The following is a 24580-nucleotide window of genomic DNA, read 5'->3' as shown; positions in this document are numbered from 1 at the left end:
GAGCCGGGTGGAGCACTTCCGATAACCATTCAGCAGGCAGAATGAGCGAGGTGCCATCCAATTTCTAGGCTCTTGACTTTGCAGCTAATCGCAGATTTGCCAGAATGCTATCAGGGCTTAAAGGGTTAAATCACGAGGACAGGTTGCATAAACTTGTTTTGTATCTCCCTTGAGTTTAGAAGGTTGAGGAGTGATCTAATCGAGGTGTTGAAAATGATAAAGCGAAGTGCAAATTGGCTGCCACGTTTCCTGACATTACAACAGTGACTACTCTTCAAATGTACGTCATTGGCTGTAAAGCGCTTTGGGACATGAAAGGCGCTATATAAATGCAAGTTCTTTCTTTTTTTTCTGTAACTGTTGAATTTTCAATTAATTTTATTGGTACAGATGAACACAGAACAGCGTTCACACACTCAGGCAGGTCAATATGGTCACTGTAGGTGGGCACGTGTCTGAGAACTGATGAAACCATTTGTCACCAAGTGTGGCAACTGAATTCGATGGGATCCAAGATGTGATGATGAGGGTAGGGGACGGCCATCAGTAAATCGCTTGCAGCATCGGAACAACCCGATGTGATGGGTAGCATTGCACACAGACTACATTGAATACAGACAAGTCTACAACCCATTCAGCGCAGATCAAGAGGGCTTTGCCTATGTTATGCAATTCTTCTACTGCCATCTGCTGACATGCATTATATGAAAGTTCACCTGACTACAGACTCCTAACATGCACTGGATTATTCAGCTACGATTTTTACAGGACTGTTTCCTCTCTTTATGTTGATATAACAGCCTGCAGAAAATGCTTAAAGTCCAATAATTGTTTACCTTTAACTAGCGTCGCTGAAAATTTGGCACCCAAACAACCAGACTCCTGCCAATGAGCAGGAAAGCTGAGTTAACCCATCAAAATAGCCCCTGCAGTCACAGTAAGTGACGTCCAGCAAGGAGCCAACAATTTCAATTGTCTGCTTTGAATGGATGTTGAGGGTTCCTATTCACGGTGACTCAGCCTACCGGTTAGTAATCCTCTCCCAACACTCTTTGCTTGTGATGACTGTGAAAGTCAGCTTCCACACAAATGCCTGCGTCCCCTGCGAACCAAAAATTAAACTTACAGGTGAAGTGACCGAAAGCATGCGAGGAAAATCGTCCCTCATATATTAAGGCTAAACCGTATATTCCTATTTATAGTCAGTTGTAAATTTATACAGATGTAAGAGCATGCGTACTCCTCTGGGCCCCACAAGGAAACCTTGGCCTTCGTCTGCCATAGGCTTTCCCCCACCCCACCACCCCCCCACCCCCTCTAAATGCCACCCTCAAACACTAACCTTAGTTCCAGGAATTTGGCCTCCTGCCGTCCAAAATCGTGCTCTTGCCCGCCAGCCATATAGCGGGTCCTGCGGGCTTAGACAGGAGACCGTCTCTGATCATGCGGACGAAACCCTGGAGTTAAAATCTCCCGGGCATCACACTTCGGAGGGCTGGATTGGTTCTTGTCCGCCTCGGCCCCGCAGGCCACACAAATCCTGCTCATCTTTAAAATCACCACCCCCCCACCCCCCCAACAAAAGTCAGCCTAATCCAAGAACTGGGAAATCTGAACTCAGACAGCTTATTGTAAAACAAAAGTTTTTGATGTCCCAATCATTAGGGTTAATGACAATATCTGTAAGCTTACCTTCTTAAATAAGAACACTGTGGTTCTACAAAGGATCCTACAACACTGGGGCATGCAAAGTTTCAGAGCCACTGGTAGGTAATGCCTGCAGACGACGACGACGACGACGACAACAACAACAACAACAACAACTTGCATTTATATAGCGCCTTTAACGTAGTACTATAAAACATCCCAAGGCACTTCACAGGAGCGTTATCAAACAAAGTTTTACACCAAGCCACATAAGGAGATACTAGGACAGGTGACTAAAAGCTTGGTCAAAGAGGTAGGGACATCTTCAAGGTGGAGAGAGAGGTAGAGAGGCAGGGAAGTTTACGGAGGGAATTCCAGAGATTAGGGCCTAGACAGCTGAAGGCTCGGCCGCCAATGGCGGAGCGATGAAAATCGGGGATGCTCAAGAGATACACAGATTTGTATATTTGCGTTGCCGACAAGCCAAAGGGACAAAGGAAAACTTCACCCCAAAAAATCAGCCACAGTTTTCATTTTAAACAATCCCAGATCCCAGGCCTAGTTACAATTTAAATGAAAAGTTATAATCTAGAATTGTTAGAATTTGTGGCAGGACAGGTATTAGCTCCCTTCGCACACGTTGCACTTTCATTATTTGCTAGCTTATCCTGTCATGTCATGCGTGCGTCTGTCCAAATTTGGTGCCTCATATGATAAGACTAAAGGCCCCCACCATTTAAAATTAGAGTAAATACCAGAGAAGTTAAACTTGTATCGAACCTTGGTTAGACCACACTTGGACTACTGTGCACAGTTCTGGTCTCCATATTATAAAAGGGATATAGAGGCATTGGAGAAGGTGCAAAAAGATTCACAAGGATGATATCAGAACTTAGAGGATGTACTTATCAGGAAAGGCTGAACAGGCTGGGGCTCTTTTCTCTTAGAAAAGAGAAGGCTGAGAGGTGACCTGATAAAGGTAGTTAAAATAATGAAGGGGTTTGATAGATTTGACGTAGAAAAGATGTTTCCACTTGCGGGAGAGACCAGAACTAGGGGCCATAAATATAAGATAGTCATCAATAAATTCAATAGGGAATTCAGGAGAAACTTCTTTATCCAAAGAGTGGTAAGAATGTGGAACTCGTTACCACAAGGAGTAGCTGAGGCGAATAGCCTAGATGCATTTAAGGGGAAGTCAGATAAGCACATGAGGGAGAAAGGAATAGAAAGATATGCTGATAGGGTTAGATGAAGAAGAGTGGGAGGAGGTTCGTCGGGAGCATAAACGCCAGCATAGACTAGTTGGGCCGAATGGCCTGTTTTTGCAATTCTATGCAATATCTCACAGAATTGAAAACAATTCTTAAGAATAAATAAATCATACCTGTAGAGCACCAGGGTGGGCCTGTTAATGTGTAACATGGAGAAGCAGATATGCTTTGCATGCTACAACTGTATCCCACTCATTTACAACACATTACAACTGCAGAAAATTCTTGAGAGAACAAGTGCCCCACAGAGACCTTTCACAAGAAATCTGTATCCATGAATCGACGGGGCAAATACGTTGTGCTTCTTGTAACAACAGACAAGCCAGACAGTCACCAAATCCAATTTGGAATTCAGGAGAAACTTCTTCACTCAGAGAGCGGTGAGAATGTGGAACTCGGTACCACAAGGAATAGTTGAGGCGAATGGCATAGATGCATTTAAGGGGAAGCTGGATGAATACATGAGTGAGAAAGGAATAGAAGGTTATGCTGATAGAGTGAGATGAAGTAGGGTCGGAGGAGGCTCGGGTGGAGCGTAAACACCGGCAAAGACCAGTTGGGCCGAATGGCCTGTTTCTGTGCTGTACATTCGATGTAATTTGCGGGAAGAGACTCTCAGTTCCATTAGAGGAAAAGTTGGACATTGCAGTTGAACAAACACCAAGCTGTTTACATTAGCACCAAACAGTGGACTATTTCAACCGATTCTAACATCATCAAGGTACCCTCAACGGACTTCAAGAGTTTCAGAGAAATTGTTTTTTCCGACTGATTATTCGCCTCCGATTATTAACTCAGCTTCTGTAGCTGCAAAGCATCGCCCTCTAGAGGACAGACTCTGCAATTCCATCAAGCACCAAATGCATTTCCTTCTCGAATGCTTAAAGATGATTTATCATTTCAAATTACTGTCTAAAATATGCTTTTAAAATTCACGTTCTCCCAGTAGCTCAGTTGGTAAGTGCAGATCTGAACCGCTGGGAGGGGATTTTAACTTTAAATTTTTAACTGGGAGCGGGTTTCAGTCATCCACCCCCCCCCTTCCCTTACCTCCTCCCCTCCCCTTCCTCCTTCCCCTTCCCCCTTCCTCCCCCTCCACTCCCCTCCCCTCCTCCTCAGCCCTCCCCCTCCCCTTCCCCTTCCTCCTCTCCAGCCCTCCCCCTTCCCCCTTCCCCCTTCCTCCTCCCCAGCCCACCCCCCTTCCCCCTTCCCTCCTCACCATCCCCCTTCCCCCTTCCCTCCTCCCCATCCCCCCTTCCTAATGACATCCTAGGACCCCAATTTGCCTGTATTAATGAGGGTCCTGTTTGAGTCAGGCAGGCGCCTCAGCCGCATAAAAAAAGGGCCCGGTTAAGGTGGCAGTGGGCAGGAGAATGGAGAGGGAGTAGGGCGGTTAATTTTCAGAGGCGATTTTAACTGGGTGGCGGCCCTGTTTCTGCACGGGCAGGGTGGGTTAAAATCACCCCCTATACAGTCTCGGAAGGTCCCGCACTTGATGAATGTGTCTGGAACTCGAGTAAAGTGGCTTCTGTCCTGGACAACTCCCCTTAAGGAGGTTGGAAATATCAGGAGACAATTCTCCCCAAGGTAGGTCAGGATTGTGAGGCCCAGTGCTAATTACAGAGGCCTTGGAGAAAGTTAAACAGCTGTCTTCCTGCCCAGGATACATGGAAGTACTGAGTTGGGGGGGGGAAGATTCTCAGAGAAGGAATTCATTTTCCAGCCAGTACCTCTCTCAGGAGACCATTCCTCAGGGAGTATTGACAGGCTACTAGGCCATTCAGGCCTTCCCAGCCGAGCCCAAGCCTGACCTCAACCAAAGTCCACACAAGTGAACATTCCAGCTGACTGGATAATAAACAGCAGCAGAAACCCTGGCTGATTTCTTCCCCCTCCCCCAATCTTTAGCATGGGAGGCAGTGAGGCCAATATTGACTCGCAACCCCCCACCCCCCCCCGAACAACTCCATCCTGGCTGAGATCAGATAATTGAGCACACATTAGTGATCAAACCTGGAGCTTTACTGGTCCGTTGGCCTCAGTACCACAGTGTGCAGACCACTTACCCACTGATATGTTATTTTATGCAAGTTTGAATGTTATTTCTATTTTGTTTTTCCGGTGGATATTCAGTACTTCTCAAGTGAATCTTACCCGCACTGTTACAAAAAGTCTCCTTCATTTCATCAAACATACAAGATCCAACACAACTTCAATAATTTAGCAACAGCATTCCTGCTCCTACAGGGTGTGAAATGCTCATGGGAGATAGAGGGGTCAATTAAATAACTCTTCCTTCACCTCTAACAGGAGGGGGTTGGCAATCATAGTTATTGGATTCCTCCATCAATCTAGGGCTGTGACTGGGAGCTGTTTCATTACTTTATCCAGTCAGGCAAAATGAGCTCTGTTGCCATCTTAGTGCCTAGCTTCAAAGCACATAATTTTTTTTTCATCTGCTTGTTTCTTTTGGCTACCCCTGCTTGATTACTCTGAGATAAAAAAAATTTTGTTGCTTATAGGCTAATTAATGTGAGTCCTCTGTAAGGCTTCTTATCAAGCGACTGGTCTTTGATACACACTCTTTATCAGCTCGCTCCTTCTCTGTTTATTCTTCCATCAATTTGGTAAATGATTTCTTTGTCGTTCTTGTCACCCGCTTCACATAACGGATTTCAATTGGAGCTGCAGCCTGTTCTTCAGGGCATCTCAACCAGCAGCTAGGAGCCTGACTAAAGGTTTGTGGTTTCACTTCTCCGACAATTCACCGTCCTCCCCTCCCTCATTTCACTCAGCCCTCCTCCCCAGATGGTCCATTCTGGATCAGCAACATTGCACGGCAGAGTGTATCATTGCATCCAAGTAAGGAGAAGCACCTTAAATGGTAAGAGAAGGAGAGGGACTTCTGGTCAGAAGATTACACAGGTCATTAAAGGTCGCAGTGCAAGTAGATAGGGGGAAAGAATGGAAAACAGAATCCTTGGTTTTGTATCTGGAGGCATAGGGGATGTAATTCAACTTTGAAAGGGGGTGCAAAATGGTCGGTAGCAGATCGGCCGCCCATTTGACAACTCGCCCATTTTACACCCTGCCCATTACATGCCCCGCCTGTAATACACCTGCCCATTATAAACCCCACGTCCCGCCCATTATACACCCGCCCATTATACGCCCCGCCGTTATACGCCCCGCCGTTATACGTCCCATGCCTCGCCCATTATACACCCCGCCCATTATATGTCCCGCCCGTTATACGCCCCGCCATTATACGCCCCCATGCCCTGCTCATTATACACCCCGCCCATTATATGTCCCGCCCGTTATACGTCCCACCTGTTATACGCCCACCCATTATATACCCACCCATTATACACCCGTCCATTATACACCCCAACCGTTATATACCCACCCGTTATATACCCACCCGTTATACGCCAGCCCATTATATACCCACCTGTTATATACCCACCTGGTATATACCCACCCGTTATATACCCACCCATTATACACCAGCCCATTATACACCCCAACCGTTATATACCCACCCGTTATATACCCACCCGTTATATGCCAGCCCATTATACACCCCAACCGTTATATACCCACCCGTTATATACCCACCCATTATACGCCAGCCCATTATACACCCCGCCCATTATATGTCCCGCCCGTTATACGTCCTGCCTGTTATACGCCCCGCCGTTATACGCCCCCATGCCCTGCCCATTATACACCTCGCCCATTATATACCCACCCGTTATACATCCCGCCTGTTATACACCCACCCATTATATACCCACCCATTATACACCCGCCCATTATACAGCCCACCCGTTATATACCCACCCGTTATATACCCACCCGTTATACGCCAGCCCATTATATACCCATCCATTATACACCCGCCCATTATACACCCCACCCATTATATACCCACCCATTATATACCCACCCGTTATACGCCAGCCCATTATATACCCGCCCATTATACACCCTACCCGTTATATACCCACCCGTTATATACCCACCCGTTATATACCCACCCGTTATACGCCAGCCCATTATCCACCCCACCCGTTATATACCCACCCGTCATATGCCTGCCCATTATACGCCCTGCCCATTATACACCCCACCCATTATATACCCACCCATTATATACCCACCCGTTATACGCCAGCCCATTATATACCCGCCCATTATACACCCCATCCGTTATATACCCACCCGTTATATACCCACCCATTATATACCCATCCATTATACACCCGCCCATTATACACCCCACCCATTATATACCCACCCATTATATACCCACCCGTTATACGCCAGCCCATTATATACCCGCCCATTATACACCCCATCCGTTATATACCCACCCGTTATATACCCACCCATTATATACCCACCCGTTATACGCCAGCCCATTATATACCCGCCCATTATACACCCCATCCGTTATATACCCACCCGTTATATACCCACCCGTTATATGCCAGCCCATTATCCACCCCACCTGTTATATACCCACCCGTCATATGCCTGCCCATTATACGCCCTGCCCATTATACACCCCGCCCATTATATGTCCCGCCCGTTATACGCCCCACCCGTTATATACCCACCCGTTATACGCCAGCCCATTATATACCCACCCGTTATAAGCCCACCCGTTATACACCCCACCCGTTATATACCCACCCGTTATATACCCACCTGTTATATACCCACCCGTTATACGCCAGCCCATTATACACCCCACCCATTATACACCCACCGGTTATACACCCCACCCGTTATATACCCACCCGTTATATACCCACCCGTTATATACCCACCCGTTATATGCCAGCCCATTATCCACCCCACCCGTTATATACCCACCCGTCATATGCCTGCCCATTATACGCCCTGCCCATTATACACCCCGCCCATTATATGTCCCGCCCGTTATACGCCCCACCCGTTATATACCCACCCGTTATATGCCAGCCCATTATATACCCACCCGTTATAAGCCCACCCGTTATACACCCCACCCGTTATATACCCACCTGTTATATACCCACCCGTTATACGCCAGCCCATTATACACCCCACCCATTATACACCCACCGGTTATACACCCCACCCGTTATATACCCACCCGTTATATACCCACCCGTTATATACCCACCCGTTATACGCCAGCCCATTATATACCCACCCGTTATATACCCACCCGTTATATGCCAGCCCATTATATACCCACCCGTTATATACCCACCCGTTATACGCCAGCCCATTATATACCCACCCGTTATATACCCACCCGTTATACGCCAGCCCATTATATACCCACCCGTTATATACCCACCCGTTATACGCCAGCCCATTATACACCCCACCCATTATACACCCACCGGTTATACACCCCACCCGTTATATACCCACCCGTTATATACCCACCCGTTATATACCCACCCGTTATACGCCAGCCCATTATATACCCACCCATTATATACCCACCCATTATACGCCAGCCCATTATATACCCACCCGTTATAAGCCCACCCGTTATACACCCCACCCGTTATATACCCACCCGTTATATACCCACCCGTTATATGCCTGCCCATTATACACCGCACCCATTATACACCCACCGGTTATACGCCCACCCATTATGCGTCCTGTCTGTTATATACCCACCCGTTATACACCAGCCCATTATACACCTTGCCCATTATACACCCCACCCGTTAAATACCCTCCCGTTATACACCCACCTGTTATATGCCCCGTCCCTCAAACGCCCCGCCTATTGTACACCCCGCTCGTTTGTTCACCACACGAGCCAGCAATATGTTCCACGGGTCCACTATTCTCTGGGGAAAGAAAAACTGCCTAAAATCCAACCAAGTTCTGCCCTTACATAACTTGTAAGCACGACCCCCTGGTCCTCCCTAACCTATTCCGTCAATTGTAAACAATTTTACAACACCAAGTTATAGTCCAGCAATTTTCCACATCGTTCACCTGAGGAAGGAGGTAGCCTCCGAAAGCTTGTGAATTTAAAATAAAATTGCTGGACTATAACTTGGTGTTGTAAAATTGTTTACAATTGTCAACCCCAGTCCATCACCGGCATCTCCACATCATGACTATTCCGTCAAAATAATTGGTCCACATAGACACAATGTAGTCCCTTCATTATTTTATAAACCTCGATCAAAGTCACCATAAACCTCAATCGAGGTCTTCAAGATTTTAAATGGTTACGACCGAGTAAATAATGATAGATTGTTTTCACTAGTTAGAGAGGGCACAAACCTAAAACCATAAAGAATTAAAGGGGCGAGGGGAGGGAAGAAATTCCTTTGCACAAAGGGTTTTTAAATTCCTCGCCACAAACCTCTCTTGCCCTCTAACCCCTGCTTCATCTGAAGACAACAGTTGTTCTTGACAACCCATATGCGATGCCAGAAGGGACTGACTAGTATCATATATAAGTGGTTATGTAAAGAAAAGCATGATTTAATTTTGACATGCATGTAAGAAAATCATTTCTGTCAGCCGGAGGCAATGAGAGGGCCAATTAATTTATTATTCCGCAATGCTTAAATTAAGAATGAAAATGCTTTGAAGATTCTTCTATATTGTGGTTTACTCTTTTTATGAAGGTTGGAAAATTGAATTCTCAAAGGAAGAATAGATGCCCAAACATTAAAAAATGGTTAACTTTGGGTTATGCTCTGGTGCAGCCTGTACGTCGTGTGTGAAGTGTTGGGTTAATATTTTAATATTTTAATACCGTTGCTTTTTAAGATGAGGAATAGAAACCTTTACTACGCTCCCTCTTTTTTTTAAGTTGAAAAGAACCCCTTGTTTACTTGACCCCGCGTGGGGCTATTTTTTTTTTAACATACTCATGGTAAGTGCAGCTACGCTACAGTTTATTTAAAAAGAGACTTGACAACTTCCAGAAGGAGAAAGACATTGTCAGCCGTTGGGGGGTGGGAGTGGGGAAGGGTCAGTTAAGGTCACCCTCGTGATGCATCATTGGTAACAATGGTCTCCTGATGTCGCTCGATTGGCCTCTGGGCCTGGAGTTTCCTCTGCATTTGCGCCCAGATGCAACAGAATCTGGGCACAAACCAATTACGCGTCTCAAAAGATGATGAGGTTTTCGGGCGTAACTACAATACGCCCAAGTTTCTTCGATCTTTTACGTCCGTCCATCAAACCCTCCGTCAGAACAAATCTCCGCCCACAAAACTGGCCACGCCCTCGACTATCAAACACGTGCATCCTCCAATTGGGCTTGTTTGGGGGAATCTCTCAATATTGCGACCAGGTTTTCAGGCGTAGCAGGAAACAAGGACATTTTTCTGGTCTTTAAATTCCAATTTCTTGAGAGTTTATTCAAAGTTAATCCTCGCTGAGACCTGCACTGTATTATCTATTTCTTTGAATGGCATAAGTATAAGTCACATTTAAAATTTAAAAGCTTCCCCGATTACAGGTTCTTAAACACACTGGGCTATAAATTGGGCAGCGTAGCGCCCGTTGTGTAGGCGCTACATGGCCTCCTAAGGACCCAAGATGGCGTCCGGAATGCACGGACATACTTCCAGCGTGATGCGCGCGCATCACGCTAGAAATATGTCCACGCGTTCCAGACGCCATCTTGGTAAAGGCATTTGCGCACGCGCAGATAACGAATGCCGGCAGCGTGTAAAGTAGGGAGAATATGCGGTAGATCAGTGTGTAACGCTGATTTAAAGGGACAGATGCGATTTTGGAACTCAACACTCCAGCCAAGGCACTGCCTTAACCGCTCACAGCTGAATAAGTCGTAAGCGGCATGGAAGACCCTCCCACCAGTGCGGTTTAAAGGGATCATGCAGGGTTTACAGGTTAGTTGTTGGATTATTGCTTCAGGTTTTTGATGCATTTGTACCTGTTTTTGGAGATTTCCTACACTTGAATATTAAGGCTAGGGGACATGGCCTAAAAATTAGAGCCAGGACTTGCAGGAGTGAAGTTAGCTTCTATACACAAAGGGTGGGAGAAGTTTGGTACGATGATCTGCAAATGACATTTGATGCTAGGTCAATTGTTAATTTTAAATCTGAGATTGATAGATTTGCTCGAGGGGCTAAATGGCCTACTCCTGTTCCTATCTTCCTATGTTCCTATAATAAAGTTTCAATTACTCTACAGGGAGTGGGCTGGCTAGCTGACAGGCAACAGCAAGGGTACTGGCAGAGTGGCAGGGGTGGGAGAGGAATGCTGTCATCCTGAGAGAGGACAGCAGGTTCATGTTCCATGGAGCCTCTGCCACTTGCTGCTTCCTGTTATGCGCCACCTTCTCCTGCAAGAAAACGGGACGTGTGTCGGTGAGTGTCCTGCAAGATATTTGGGTGATGTGCCTGTCGTGGTTGAATAGCCGCCAGTGTGTGTGACCTGTGAGTCGTGGGTGTGCAGTTTGCAACAGTGGTAATGTGTGAGGGTGAGAGGAAGCATCTGTTTGGAAGAGTTGAGTACTGATTGAAAGAGTTTGTTGGTATGTGGGTGATGGGGGGTGCAGTGCGTGGAGCAGTGGATGCAGCTAGTGGTGCAGTTGGTAGGAGATACCACTTGACAGTTGACCTCACTCACCTTAACCACTCGTGTCAAAGCATTGAACTTCTTCCTGCACTGCATTCATGCTCTTGGTGCTATGCGCCTAGCATTGACTTCGGCCCCTACTGCCTCCCACTACCTCGGGAGCATATGTCTGGAGGGCCTCTTGCTCCCCAATGCAGATACAGGATGCCCCTCCTTCTGTCCACCTCTTGCACCAAGGCCTCCAGTGCATCATCAGCAAATGTAACACCGATATTCAAGAATGGAGGGAGAGGGAAAACAGCGAACTACAGGTCAATTAGCCTGACATCAGTCATCGGGAAAATGCTGGAATCCATTTTTAAGGATGTGGTAACAGGGCATTTAGAAAATCATAATATGATTAGGCAGAGTCAACATGGTTTTATGAAAGGGAAATAGATGGGTTGGTCAGATGGGCGGAACAGTGGCAAATGGAATTTAACCCGGAAAAGTGCGAGGTGATGCACTTTGGAGGGACTAACAAGGCAAGGGAATACACAATGAATGGGAGGACCCTAGGCAAGACAGAGGGTCAGAGGGATCTTGGTGTGCAAGTTCACAGATCCCTGAAGGCGGCGGAACAGGTAGATAAGGTGGTAAAGAAGGCATATGGGATACTTGCCTTTTTTAGCCGAGGCATAGAATATAAGAGCAAGGAGGTTATGATGGAGCTGTATAAAACACTGGTTAGACCACAGCTGGAGTACTGTGTGCAGTTCTGGTCGCCACACTACAGGAAGGATGTGATCGCTTTGGAGAGGGTGCAGAGGAGATTCACCAGGATGTTACCAGGGCTGGAGCGCTTCAGCTATGAAGAGAGACTGGGAAGATTGGGTTTGTTTTCCTTGGAGCAGAGGAGGCTGAGGGGGGACATGATTGAGGTGTACAAAATTATGAGGGGCACAGATAGGATGGATACTAAGGAGCTTTTTCCCTTCGTTGAGGGTTCTATAACAAGGGGACATAGATTCAAGGTAAAAGGCGGGAGGTTTAGAGGGGATTTGAGAAAGAACTTTTTCACCCAGAGGGTGGTTGGAGTCTGGAACTCACTGCCTGAAAGGGTTGTGGAGGCAGGAACCCTCACAACATTCAAGAAGCATTTGGATGAGCACTTGAAATGCCATAGCATACAAGGCTACGGACCAAATGCTGGAATATGGGATTAGAGTAGACAGGGCTGATGGCCGGCACGGACACGATGGGCCGAAGGGCCTCTATCCGTGCTGTATGACTCTATGACTCTAAATCTATTACAGTTATTTAAGGATGTAACTAGCAGAGTAGATAAAGGGAATCAGTGGATGTAGTATATTTGGATTTTCAAAAAGCATTCGATAAGGTGCCACACAAAAAGTTGTTACACAAGATAAGGGTTGGGGGTAATATATTAGCATGGATTGAGGATTGGTTAATGGACAGAAAACAGAGTAGGAATAAACGGGTCATTTTCAGGCTGGCAGGCTGTAACTAGTGGAGTGCCGCAAGGATCGGTGCTTGGGCCTCAGCTATTTACAATCTATATTAATGACGTAGATGAAGGGACCGAGTGTAATGTATCCATGTTTGCTGATGATACAAAGCTAGGTGGGAAAGTAAGCTGTGAGGAGGACACAAAGAGTCTGCAAAGGGATAAAGACAGGTTAAGTGAGTGGGCAAGGAGGCAGATGGTGTATAATGTGGGGAAATGTGAGGTTATTCACTTTGGTAGGAAGAATAGAAAAACAGAATATTTTTTAAATGGTGAGAAACTATTAAATGTCGGTGTTCAGAGGGATTTGGGTGTCCTTGTACACAAAACACAGGAAGTTAACATGCAGGTACAGCAAGCAATTATGAAGGCAAACGATATGTTGGCCTTTATTGCAAGGGAGTTAGAGTACAAGAGTAAGGAAGTCTTGCTGTAATTGTACAGGGCTTTGGTGAGATCATACCTGGAGTACTGTGTACAGTTTTGGTCTCCTTACCTAAGGAAGGATATACTTGCCTTAGAGGCAGTGCAATGAAGGTTCACTAGATTGATTCTGGGATGAGAGGGTTGTCCGAAGAGGAGAGATTGAGTAGAATGGGCCTGTACTGTCTGGAGTTTAGAAGAATGAGAGGTGATCTCATTGAAACATATAAGATTCTGAGAGGGCTTGACAGGGTAGATGCTGAGAGGCTGTTTCCCCTGCCTGGAGAGTCTAGAACTAGGGGGCATAGTTTCAGGATATGGGGTCAGCCATTTAGGACTGAGATGAGGAGAAATTTCTTCACTCAGAGGGTTGTGAATCTTTGGAATTCTGTACCCCAGAGGGCTGTGGATGCTCAGTCGTTGAGTATATTCAAGACTGAGATGGATAGATATTTGAATTCTAAGGGAATCTCGGGATATGGTGATTGGAAAGTGGAGTTGAGGTCGAAGATCATCCATGATCTTATTGAAAGGCGGAGCAGGCTCGAGGGGTCGTATGGCCTACTCCTGCTCCTATTTCTTATGTTCTTATGTTCTTATGTTATCAGAGAACCTTGTTGCACGCTCTCTCGCAGGCCTGGTACAAACTCAGATAGGCAGATTGGTGAGGTCTGGCGTGCAGATTGGAGGATGTGGGATTTAGTAGTGCGCAACCTTTATTCAATGTTTTAACATAACTCAACAGTTTGTAAACATAGAGACGGGACCTGCATCTGTATTTTACGTGTGCGATGTCTGATCTACGTTCAGACTCCCTGCGGACCCATATCTTATATTTTGCAAACAAAAGGCACAGGCTGCCTTTAAGTGGTGCTAGCCACTTGCGATATTGGGGACCACTGCTGGTGAGCAGCCACTCAACAGCACAGGTAGGCCTGGTAGCACACAGCAATCATAGAAATCACCAGACAGCATGGATGTTACATGCTGCCTGCATCTCAACAACCAGGCGTGGGTTAATCACGCACCACGGCATTTGCGCCCGGTTTCGGGGGTCATCCAATATAACCCTCACTGTGCCTGAATGAGTTCAATAACTTAAATTTTAAGACTTAAAGAAGAAATATAGTGGGGTGCATTCAGCGTGTCCTTGGGCTCTGATTTCTTTTTATTCGTTCATGGGATGTGGGCGTCGCTGGCGAGGCCAGCATTTATTGCCCATCCCTAATTGCCCTTGAGAAGGTGGTGGTGAGCCGCCTTCTTGAACCGCTGCAGTCCGTGTGGTGAAGGTTCTCCCACAGTGCTGTTAGGTAGGGAGTTCCAGGATTTTGACCCAGCGACGATGAAAGAACGGCGAAATAATATATACAATATATTGTTTACGCTGATTTCTGCTAATGTATGCCCATTTTAAGTTTGGACATATTCTAAAGAGATTGGGAGGATGCTTGGGTGTAACTTAACATTAGCAAAATGGGCTCGATATTGGATGTACTTTCGGGGCTAACTTTCGGGTTGCACATAAGGAGGAAACTTCAGGTCCAGGAGTCGGGGAGGAATTTTCCAAAATGGTTCCTGTGAAATTTTTCTTGTTTTATTTTTAACACCTTCCTCTTCCCCCCGCCCCCCCAGACAGGAGTTAGCTCTACCAGCAGTTGGGGAGGGTGGTACATGAGATTACAGTCTCTAATGGACTGGGCGAGTGTTGATGGGCCTGATGGACTGTCCTTTCTTTTCTTGGGCTCGTTGCCTTCTCACTGCCTAAGTCGTTTGGTGTAGACACAATCTACCTGTGTTGATGTTGTGATGCATTTTAACCCACCCCGCCTGGCGGGAACAGGATGGGCGTGCAGTTAAAAAAAAGCTGCACAATGACTTACCGCCCTGTTCCCCCTTGATTCCCTCCTGCTGCCATCTTAACTGGGCCCTTTTTTATAAGGCGGCCGAGGCACCCACCTGACTCATGAAACTCGCGGTCCAATGGTGTCATTAGGACCCCAATGGCACTTTAGACAAGGCCACCCTGCTCTGCAGGAAGAACAGACCCTGTAAAGTAAGTGTTAAACTTTCCTTTGTGGGGCCAGGAGGAGCAGGAGTGCTTCTCTGGACCCTACAAGGAATGTCTGGATCTCTGCTGCCCTGGGCTCTCCCCCATTCCCATCCGCCAAATCTGCCCCCACCCCGCGACTTACTGAGAGCTGGCGGGCGGTCGCCAGGCTGTCTGATCTTCCACTGCCGGTAGCTGGCCAGCTGCCTCTTTCTACCCATTTCAGGCTGGCAGGGATGTAATTGAGGCCCGGGAGTTAAAATAGCCTGGACCTCAAATTGATGCCATCGGGGGAGGTGAGAGATTGACGCTCGCTCTGCCCCTGCCAGCCTGAAACCTGCTCTCAGTTAAAATTCCCCCTCAATGTAGCAGAGCCAGGTCCATCATGATTTAAAAGATTGATTCACAAAGCAGAATAACAACATCCAAGACTGGCATATTCCTTCTCTTTGTGATCTGAAGCTGTTACCCTCTATTATTTGCTCACATGATGCGAGCGACACTGAAAAGGTCCCACTTATTGACCATCATTCTGAGAAGAGGCTCACACTCCTGAATACCGAACCTGGGGATTGATGTTCAATCATGTGCTTTGGGGCATAGGTTTTATTTATTATTTGGTGGTGCTGATTGTCGGCAACCATCGTTAGTGAGATGTGGTGCAGAATCCACCAAGGTGGTCTCCGATCCGTTTTTCAACAAGACCATAAATGACGTTTAAAGCCCATCTTCTTGAGGCTGAGTACAACAGACGGTAGAGTTTTAGGGCCGAGAATCGCACTAGGCAAGTTTAAGTTGATTTGTGGTTTCTGGCGCCAGGTCACAACTGGTTTTATGAGCAGATTGAAAATGAAGACAAGGAAATAATTTCCCATCCCCCCACCCCCAAAAAATGTGAACTACAATTCTGCTATAGATTACTGATTTTAGAAAGCTATTTTCATTCATAACATTAAACCAGATTGTGCCAATTCTCTTTGAAATTAATCTGTAAAGTGACCATTTAGCATGTTGGATGACTGCTGTGTAACACACCTGAGACCGGAATAACCAATTGCAGATCTTAAAACTGTATTTAATGTTTCTTGTTGCAAGAACATTTAAATCCATTATCAGCAGCAATGGGCTTTGCAGACTTGCATTTATAAAGCATCTTTCATGACCTCAGGACATCCCAAAGCGCTTCAGATGGAATGAAGTTCTTTTTTTGAAGTGTAGTTACTGTTGTAATGTAGGAAACACGGCAGCCAATTTGCACACAGCAGTGTCCCAACAATAGAAATGTGACCAGATTATCTGCTTTATTGATGTTGGTTTGAGGGATAAATATTGGCCAGGACACCAAGGAGAACTCCCCTGCTCTTCTTTGGAATAGTGCCATAGGATCTTTTACGTCCACCTGAGAGGGCAAACGGGGCCTTGGTTTAACGTCTCATCTGAAAGATGGAACCTCCGACTGTGGCAACAGAGACTTTCTCTCTTCCTTCATTTTGTTTTTGTTTGAAGAAGAGTTTGATTTAGGAATGAGCTGTTTATGTTTAACCCATAAAAATAAATTGTAATTTAAGACGACAAAGGCTGCCATTGCTCTGTGTATTACCGTACACCCAGCCCAGGCCACTGGCCGTACAACAACATGGCGGCGCCCATAGCGCTTGACTACGTCACGTCATTCCACACGTCCGTTATTGGCACTACTTGAACTTTGCCCCTCCTCCACTTCCTCCTTCCTTTTCCGGTGACGCCGGGTGCAGGTATGGCGATGAGGCTGCTGATGGTTTGGGGTTTTACAGACAATCGGGTGCCATCCGCGGCCTGTGCGCATGAGATCCGCCGGTGCCCCGCCGGTTGTCATCTCCCTGGGTCCGAGGGCCTCTCTGGTGCGGATATTGCGGGATGTTTGTGAGCGGGGCCGGGGGGAGAGGAGGATGAGGCGGGCCTGCGAGTGATCGCTCCCGGTCTGAGGGAGGCCTGAATCTCCGAGGCCGCTGGTGTGGGGCGAGGGGAGGGGGGGAAGAGAGTCAACACCCTCTGGCCTCGGTCCCGCCTGTTAGAGGGAGACCACTAATATCCTCCGGCCCGGGGCTGAATGATTACCGAGCGGCTGGGACTAATGCCCGGCGTCCTGGGAATTCTCCCTGAGATTGGGTGGAGGGGAAATCGGTTCAGGTCTTTTAAAAGAAAGACTTGCATTTAAATAGCGTCTTCCACATCCTCACTATGTCTCAAAGTGCTTGACAGCCAATTATGTACTTTTAAAGTGTAGTCACTTGTAATGTAGGAAATATGGCAGCCAATTGCACACATCAAAGTCCCACACACAGCTATGTGATAATGACCAGATAATCTGTTTTTCTTTAGTGCGGTCGAGGGATAAATATCGGCCAGGACACCGGGGAGAGATCTCCTGCTCTTCTTCAAAATAGTGCCATGGGATCTTTTACGTCGACCTGAGGGGGCAGACAGGGCCTCGGTTTAACGTCTCATCTGAAAGACGGCACCTCCGACAGTGTAGCACTCCCTCAGTGATGTGTCAGTGCAGTACTGAGGGTGTCTCCGTGGTAGTGCACACTCCTCTGAGTTGGAAGGTCGTTGGTTCGAGCCCTACTCCAGAGACTTGAGCCCGTAATCTAGGCTGACACTTCGCTGCAGCACTAAGGGAGTGCTGCACTGCCGAAGGTGCCGTCTTTTGGCTGAGATGTTAAAAGATCCCATTTTGAAGGAGAGCAGGGGAGATAGCCATGGTGTCCTGGCCAATATTTATACATCAACCAACAGCACTTTTTTTAAAAATTACCTGATCGTTATCACATTGTGGCTTGTAAGATCTTGCTGTGCACAAATCGGCTGTAAACGCTTTGGGGAGTCCTGAGGGTGGGAAAGGTGCTGTGGAGATGCAAGTTCTTTATTTAAGTTAATAGGCCACAGCACTTTTTGAGCCGAGTTTTGACTGCATGTTGGAATTTTACATGGGTCACGAAGATAGCTCGCAAGAATGGGAACTGAAATGCTTAAAGTAATTTGGAACGTTAGTTTGTTGGTGTATCGTTCTTTGTTGGGAATTGGATCTCATATTGTTTTCAATTTTGGAATCACACTGTGATTCACTGGTTTCTGATTTTTTTTTTAAATTCATGAGATGTGGGCGTCGCTGGCAAGGCCAGCATTTATTACCCATCCCTAATTGCACTTGAGATGGTGGTGGTGAGCCGCCGCCTTGACAACTGTGTGGCTTGCTAGGCTATTTCAGAGGGCAGTTAAGGATCAACCACATTGCTGTCGTCTGGAGTCACATATAGGCCAGAGCGGGTAAGGATGGCTGGTTTCCTTTCCTAAAGGACATTAGTGAACCAGATGGGTTTGTTATGACAATCCGGTAGTTTCATGGTCACCGTTACTAGCTTTTTATTACAGATTTTTTTATTTTAATTAACTAGATTTAATCCCCAGCTGCTGTGGCGGGATTTGAACTCATGTCTCCGGATTATTAGTCCTGGCCTCTGGATTACTAATCTAGTAACATAACCACTATGCTACTGTACCCACAGATCTGATAGGGTGTGGTGTGTGGTGAACTGGCAGAGGAAAGGAGCAGCAGATCGTGGTGATACTTGAAGCTTTTTTGGGAGGTTGGGGAAAAATGGAATAAGGGCTGAGGTCACCAGATAATCACAGGATGGGGAGGCCGTTTAGCCCATCTTAATTTATCCAACCAGAAAGAGCCTAAAGTCCTCTACGGCAGAATCTGATTCTGGGGGTTTTGCCTCCACTGCTCTATCTGGGCGTCCATTCCAAGTCTTCACTTTGTGTGACTAAAAACTTCCTAATGCCTGTCTCTATCTTTTACTAGTTTGCCCCCGTCTCCTTGTCCTAATGTTGCAACATAATTTAAAGTACCCAAAATATTCTGGATTTATCTTTCCCATACTGTTAACCATCTTGTATATTTCTGTAAGATCACTGCTCAAATGCCTCCTTTCAAGGCTGAGAAGCCCAGGTTTCTCCAATCCTTTCACACTCGGGATCAGCCTCCTTGCCCTTCTCTGCACTGCCTCCAGTGATGATACAGTTTGGGCAGTGTAGGATCAGAGTTTCTGTTGTGTTTTTAACATTGCTGTCATGCGTGCACTATTGGTTAGAGGAGTCATGTTGATGTGAATCTGATATTTGCCTTTATTCTTCGCCAGGATTTCTAAACCAGGGTTACTTGTTAAAACCCAGGCAATGAAATCCGACATGTCCACAGAGCTAAACAGTGGGTTACATCTGTTGATGGAATTTGTGAACTGTAAGGCTTTATCATAAAACTGGTGGAATGGTATTTTTGATTGACTGTTTCCTCTACTTTTATTTCAGCTTTAAAAGATGGTTCAACGCCTCACGTACCGTCGTAGGTTGTCCTACAACACAACCTCCAACAAGAAGAGATTGTAAGTACTGGATATAGGAACAGGAGTAAGCCATTCAGCCCCTCGTGCCTGCCTCTCCCCCCCCCCCCCCCCCCCCCCCCCATTCAGTTAGATCATGGCTGATCTCTACCGTAACTCCATCTACCCGCCTTGGCTCCGTAACCCTTAATATCCTTGCCTAACAATAAACTATCAATCTCAGTTTTGATATTTTCAATTGACCCCCAGCCTTAACAGCTTTTTGGGGGGAAGAGAGTTCCAGATTTCTACTACCCTTTGTGTGTTGAAGTGCTTCCTGACATCACCCCTGAATGGCCTAGTTCTAATTTTAAGGTTATGCCCCCTTGTTCTGGACTCCCCCACCAGAGGAAATCGTTTCTCTCTACCCTATCAACTCCTTTAAACACCTCAATTGGATCACCTCTCAATCTTCTCTGCTCAAGGGAATACAAGCCTAGTTTATGCAGCCTGTCCTTGTAATTTAACCCTTTTAGCCGTTGTTGGTCTTGTTCCCAAAGATGGTTTTGCTGCTTAATTTTCTGAAAAAACGCTAACCTATTCCTTACTTGTGAAGGTCTCGCACACCCGGTAACCGCATTGTGTTCCTGTACACCAAGAAGGTCGGCAAAGCACCCAAGTCCGCATGTGGTATCTGTCCCGGAAGACTCCGCGGTGTAAGTAGTCACTTTAATGCGTGCGGGGTTGGTTTTTTTTTTGGGTTTAGAACAGCTTCTGATTTCTAATATTAGTAGAACCCTTGTAGGACATTGAGATGCGGCAGTGTGTCTGCTCTGCACCTGTGGTCTGGGGTGGCAGCTGTTTTATTGTCCTGCCTTGACTTTAAAACTGTAGCAGAGCATGAATTTGTTCCCGCAATGTTCTGATCTGATGGGTTTCCTGACTATAATTACGACGAGAGACTTGAGATGCTGGGACTATTCCTACAGGAGCAGCAAAGGGCAAGAGGAGATTTAATATTTTTTTTAATTGTGAAGAGTTTTGATAGTGAATAGGGAAAGATTGTTTTTCCTCTGGTTGGGGAGCCGATGATGAGGCCCATCAATTTTAAATTCTCGCTCTTGGGGATAAGAGGTTCAGAAAAATTTCTTGGAGCATGGAATGCTTTGCCACATGGTTGAGGCAGACACAAGTGCACCTCGAGTGAAAATTGGATAAATATCTGAAGCAAAAGAGGCTATGGGAAGAGAGTGGAATAGTTCTGGACTGCTCCAGCAAAGAACTAGCACAGACATTATAGGGCAGATAGGCCATTAAGTTCTACGGGTCTATGTACTGAAAGGAGAAAGCACTCCTTCGCTCTGTGTTGCGGGTTTAGAAGCTGTAAGCCAATCCTGTTTCTTTTGACTGCATTAAAGAGTATCAATCTTTACAGTAGCACCCCCATAGCGTTTCCTGCTATTTGCATTTAATGTCTGACAGTGGTATAACAGGACTTAAGTTATTTGGAAGGGTGGCTTTTAAATCCTGAATGCCTCTACATTTGGCATTGGAGAAGTGGGCTGAGAAAATTAGATCAGTGCCAAAGTGAATAGAATTGAGACTGAAGCTGAAGTTCAAACGAAGGATGCCTCTCTATGCAAGAGTTGAAATAGTGCAACCAAGGTCCTGGCTTTTTATTTGAGTGAATTGGACATTTCTAACCTCAACTCTTATCGGATTCGTCTGGGGTGATTTGGAAAGTGAGAAAGCTCCAGCACTTATTGCAAGAGCAGTATATGGTGGTGAGCTTGTTAAATTTTGTTTGGGATGAATTGTGTGAACATTCTATCAACTTCTGACTAGTCTCCATTTCTTTATTACATGTCAAGCTGTGAATAAAACTACTTGTTTTTGGTGACTTGAATTAATGATCATTTAGACGTGAATAGTACGTACAAGTATGTCTTTTACAGGTAATCCAGATGTTCGAATTTGCCACTTAAATAGCTTGCGTTTGTACAGGCACCTATCTCATTAAAGATCCATCGCAAATTAAATCTTAGCCTCTAAGACTTTCATTCCTTCCCTCCTGGTCAGCTTGTAGTTTGAGGTCATGCACTTAACAGAGGAACAGAGTCTGATGGAAGCACAGATTTGGTATTGAGCCTCATCTCATTATAGAAAACGGTAGCAGAATAAAAGGACCTTTACTCTGCAACTAACCCATGCTGTATCTGACGTGGAATCCCCTAATGTGCCACTGGCTCCAATACTTGGCCTAACAAGTAAAATAAAATGCAGAATGTCCTGTGTTACGTTGAACACAAGAAAAAACAACTAAAATTTTAAGATGAAAAATCCAAAAGTTTTGGCTACTTTTGGATGCTGTTCTAGTAGATCCTATGCTTTGGTTAAGATCATTCAGCAATGCTGAGATCGGCACTGAGAACTAATTTGGTTGCATCTTTTAATTGCACTAAAATTTTACATTGTAGAATTTCATTTGTTGACGTCGTTCCACTTTTTGTTTTTTAAAAAAATGACCACGAAAGTTGCGGGATTGTTGTAAAAACCCAACTGGTTCACTAATGTCCTCAGAAGAAGGGAACCTGCCATTCTTACCTGGTCTGGCTAACATGTAACTCCATCTCACACTATGTGGTTGACTCTTGGTGCCCTCAGGGCAACTGCAGTGGGCAGTAAATGTTACCTTGCCAATAATGTCCATATCTCAAGAACAAATAAAAAGAGGGGTATTGAGTTTTGGCATTGAAGTTTTTTTATCTCATTACATTAGTTCAGATTTTTTTTCTTGTGCCCAAAGTGAGTGAGATCAATGCTGGGCAATGGAATGCTGTCCATTTCAGGCACCCTGTCTTGACGCTGCGTACTCCCAGGTCAAGTACAGCAGGGCTTGAGGCCAATCGAAGCTCCCTTCACTCTGTCTCAACCTCAAACTGCGCCAATGTGTCAACTTTTTCATTTCCTACAACATCCGTAATTCGGCCGGCTGAAATTTTAAATTAAGGGTACTTGTTTTGCTTTAGACCCATGCTGACGAGGAGCTGGATATTTCACATGGGATGCCTGCAGGCGCAGGAGACCTGCATTGTTTTGAACATAGATGAAAGGCACTGTTTGACCCGCTGGATGTATTTAGGAGAGTCTACTCTGAAATTTGGCCAAATGTCTTAAGTAGGCCAGGTTGATTTTTAACTTTTTACAAGTTGATCTAATAGGGAAGTGTTCATTTTGGTGCTGAATTTGTGTTTGAACTGTTGACCAAAAATAGATATTAACCGATTCCTCTTGAACTTGTGTAGATTCGGGCTGTTAGACCCAAGGTCCTAATGAGATTGTCAAAGACCAAGAAGCACGTCAGTAGAGCTTATGGTGGGTCCATGTGCGCCAAGTGTGTACGTGACAGGTAACCTTCAAAATAACTTGTTCCTATTAATTCTTTGATTAGCCAATTTATTGAACATTCCTGCCTGCCACAAGACAACCCAATTGTGGAGTGTCTGGTGCCCGAGTATGTTCGGGACTGAGAGTGGGATTCACAGAGACCTTCAAGTAGCCTATTGAAGCTCCAGGGGGTTTATCCGTTGGTTGGCTAACCCTTACAGACGAGGAAAGTTCCAACATCGATCCCTGGTCGGTGTTGACTGGATATCTGCTGGTTGGTGGTCGGGTTGCTGCAGTTGGCTTCAGCGTCCTGGGGTAGGGAGGGTAAAATTAACTGGAGTTACATCTACCGATCGGGTCTGGGTGAGGACTGGGTCGGTCTCTGCCTTGGTACCCCCTGTGGATGAAGAGCCCGCTGGCTTTCGCTATCGAGGCTTGCATATTAAGTGTCAGCTTTGCCTCCGTTGGTAGCACTCTCGCCTCTGAGTCAGAAGGTCGTGGGTTCAAGTCCCACTCCAGAGACTTGAGCACAAAATCTAGGCTGACGGTTAGGTGCAGTACTGAGGGCTGCACTTTTGGATGAGACGTTAAACCAAGGTCCTGTCTGTCCTCTCAGGTGGACATAAAAGATCCCACGGCACTATTCAAAGAAGAACGAGGAATTCTCCCTTGTGTCCTAGCCAATATTTTATCCTTCAACCAACACCCTATCTAGTCATTATCTCATTGCTGTTTGTGGGAGCTTGCTAGTTGCAAGATGGCTGCCACATTTCCTATATTACATCAGTGTCTACACTTCAAAAGTATTCCATTGGCTGTAAAGCACTTTGGGACATCCTGAGGTGGTGAAAAGGGCCATATGAATACAAGTTCTTTCTCTATGAAGGGTCAGCTGGGTGAGATTCTGGGAGGTGTCCAGTGCCTCCGTAATAAGTGAATGCTTTCGGGAGGGGAGAATAGTCAATTGCCATAAGTTGAAAGATTTTGGCCAAACAATTGGCACCCAGCCTAGAGTGCGGTCTTTCTGCTACACTCGTGCCATAACTCCAGGAGTGCATCAGCACAGCCGAGGATTTGTCTTCTGTGATACTGGAGTTCACACGTAGGTTTGTGGGATATGTGACTTTGTAACTAATTGAGAGTTTTCTCCCCGCTGGCGCCCAGCTGTTGAGCTGCCCTCACTGTTGTAAACCTTTTCCTTTTCAGAATTAAGCGTGCTTTCCTTATTGAGGAACAGAAGATAGTCGTGAAGGTGCTGAAGGCACAAGCACAAAGCCAGAAGTCGAAGTGAATCATCTAATTTTGTACACACATGGAAGTAAAATACTAATTGGAA

At 46.0% G+C, this 24580-nt stretch overlaps 1 protein-coding gene across 2 annotated transcripts; it reads left to right on the top strand.

The window, feature by feature from the left end:
* rpl34 (ribosomal protein L34) lies at positions 1–24580 on the top strand. 2 transcript variants are annotated; one of them, XM_067994431.1, is made up of 5 exons: positions 1–10; positions 19844–19920; positions 20474–20573; positions 23163–23266; positions 24451–24580. In XM_067994431.1, exons 2-5 carry the CDS (start codon positions 19856–19858, stop codon positions 24533–24535), a joined length of 354 nt encoding a protein of 117 aa, XP_067850532.1. In that variant the 5' UTR covers positions 1–10; positions 19844–19855; the 3' UTR covers positions 24536–24580. The 2 variants fall into 2 exon arrangements, with proteins under 2 accessions (XP_067850532.1, XP_067850531.1); XM_067994430.1 differs by lacking the exon at positions 1–10 and adding an exon at positions 17212–17244 and having other exon boundaries at positions 19847–19920.

Source organism: Heptranchias perlo, chromosome 1 (assembly GCF_035084215.1).
Source record: "Heptranchias perlo isolate sHepPer1 chromosome 1, sHepPer1.hap1, whole genome shotgun sequence".
NCBI classification, from domain to species: Eukaryota; Metazoa; Chordata; class Chondrichthyes; order Hexanchiformes; family Hexanchidae; genus Heptranchias; species Heptranchias perlo.
The sequence above is the reverse complement of the archived record's forward strand: the minus strand, read 5'-3'. Positions and strand labels throughout refer to the sequence as shown.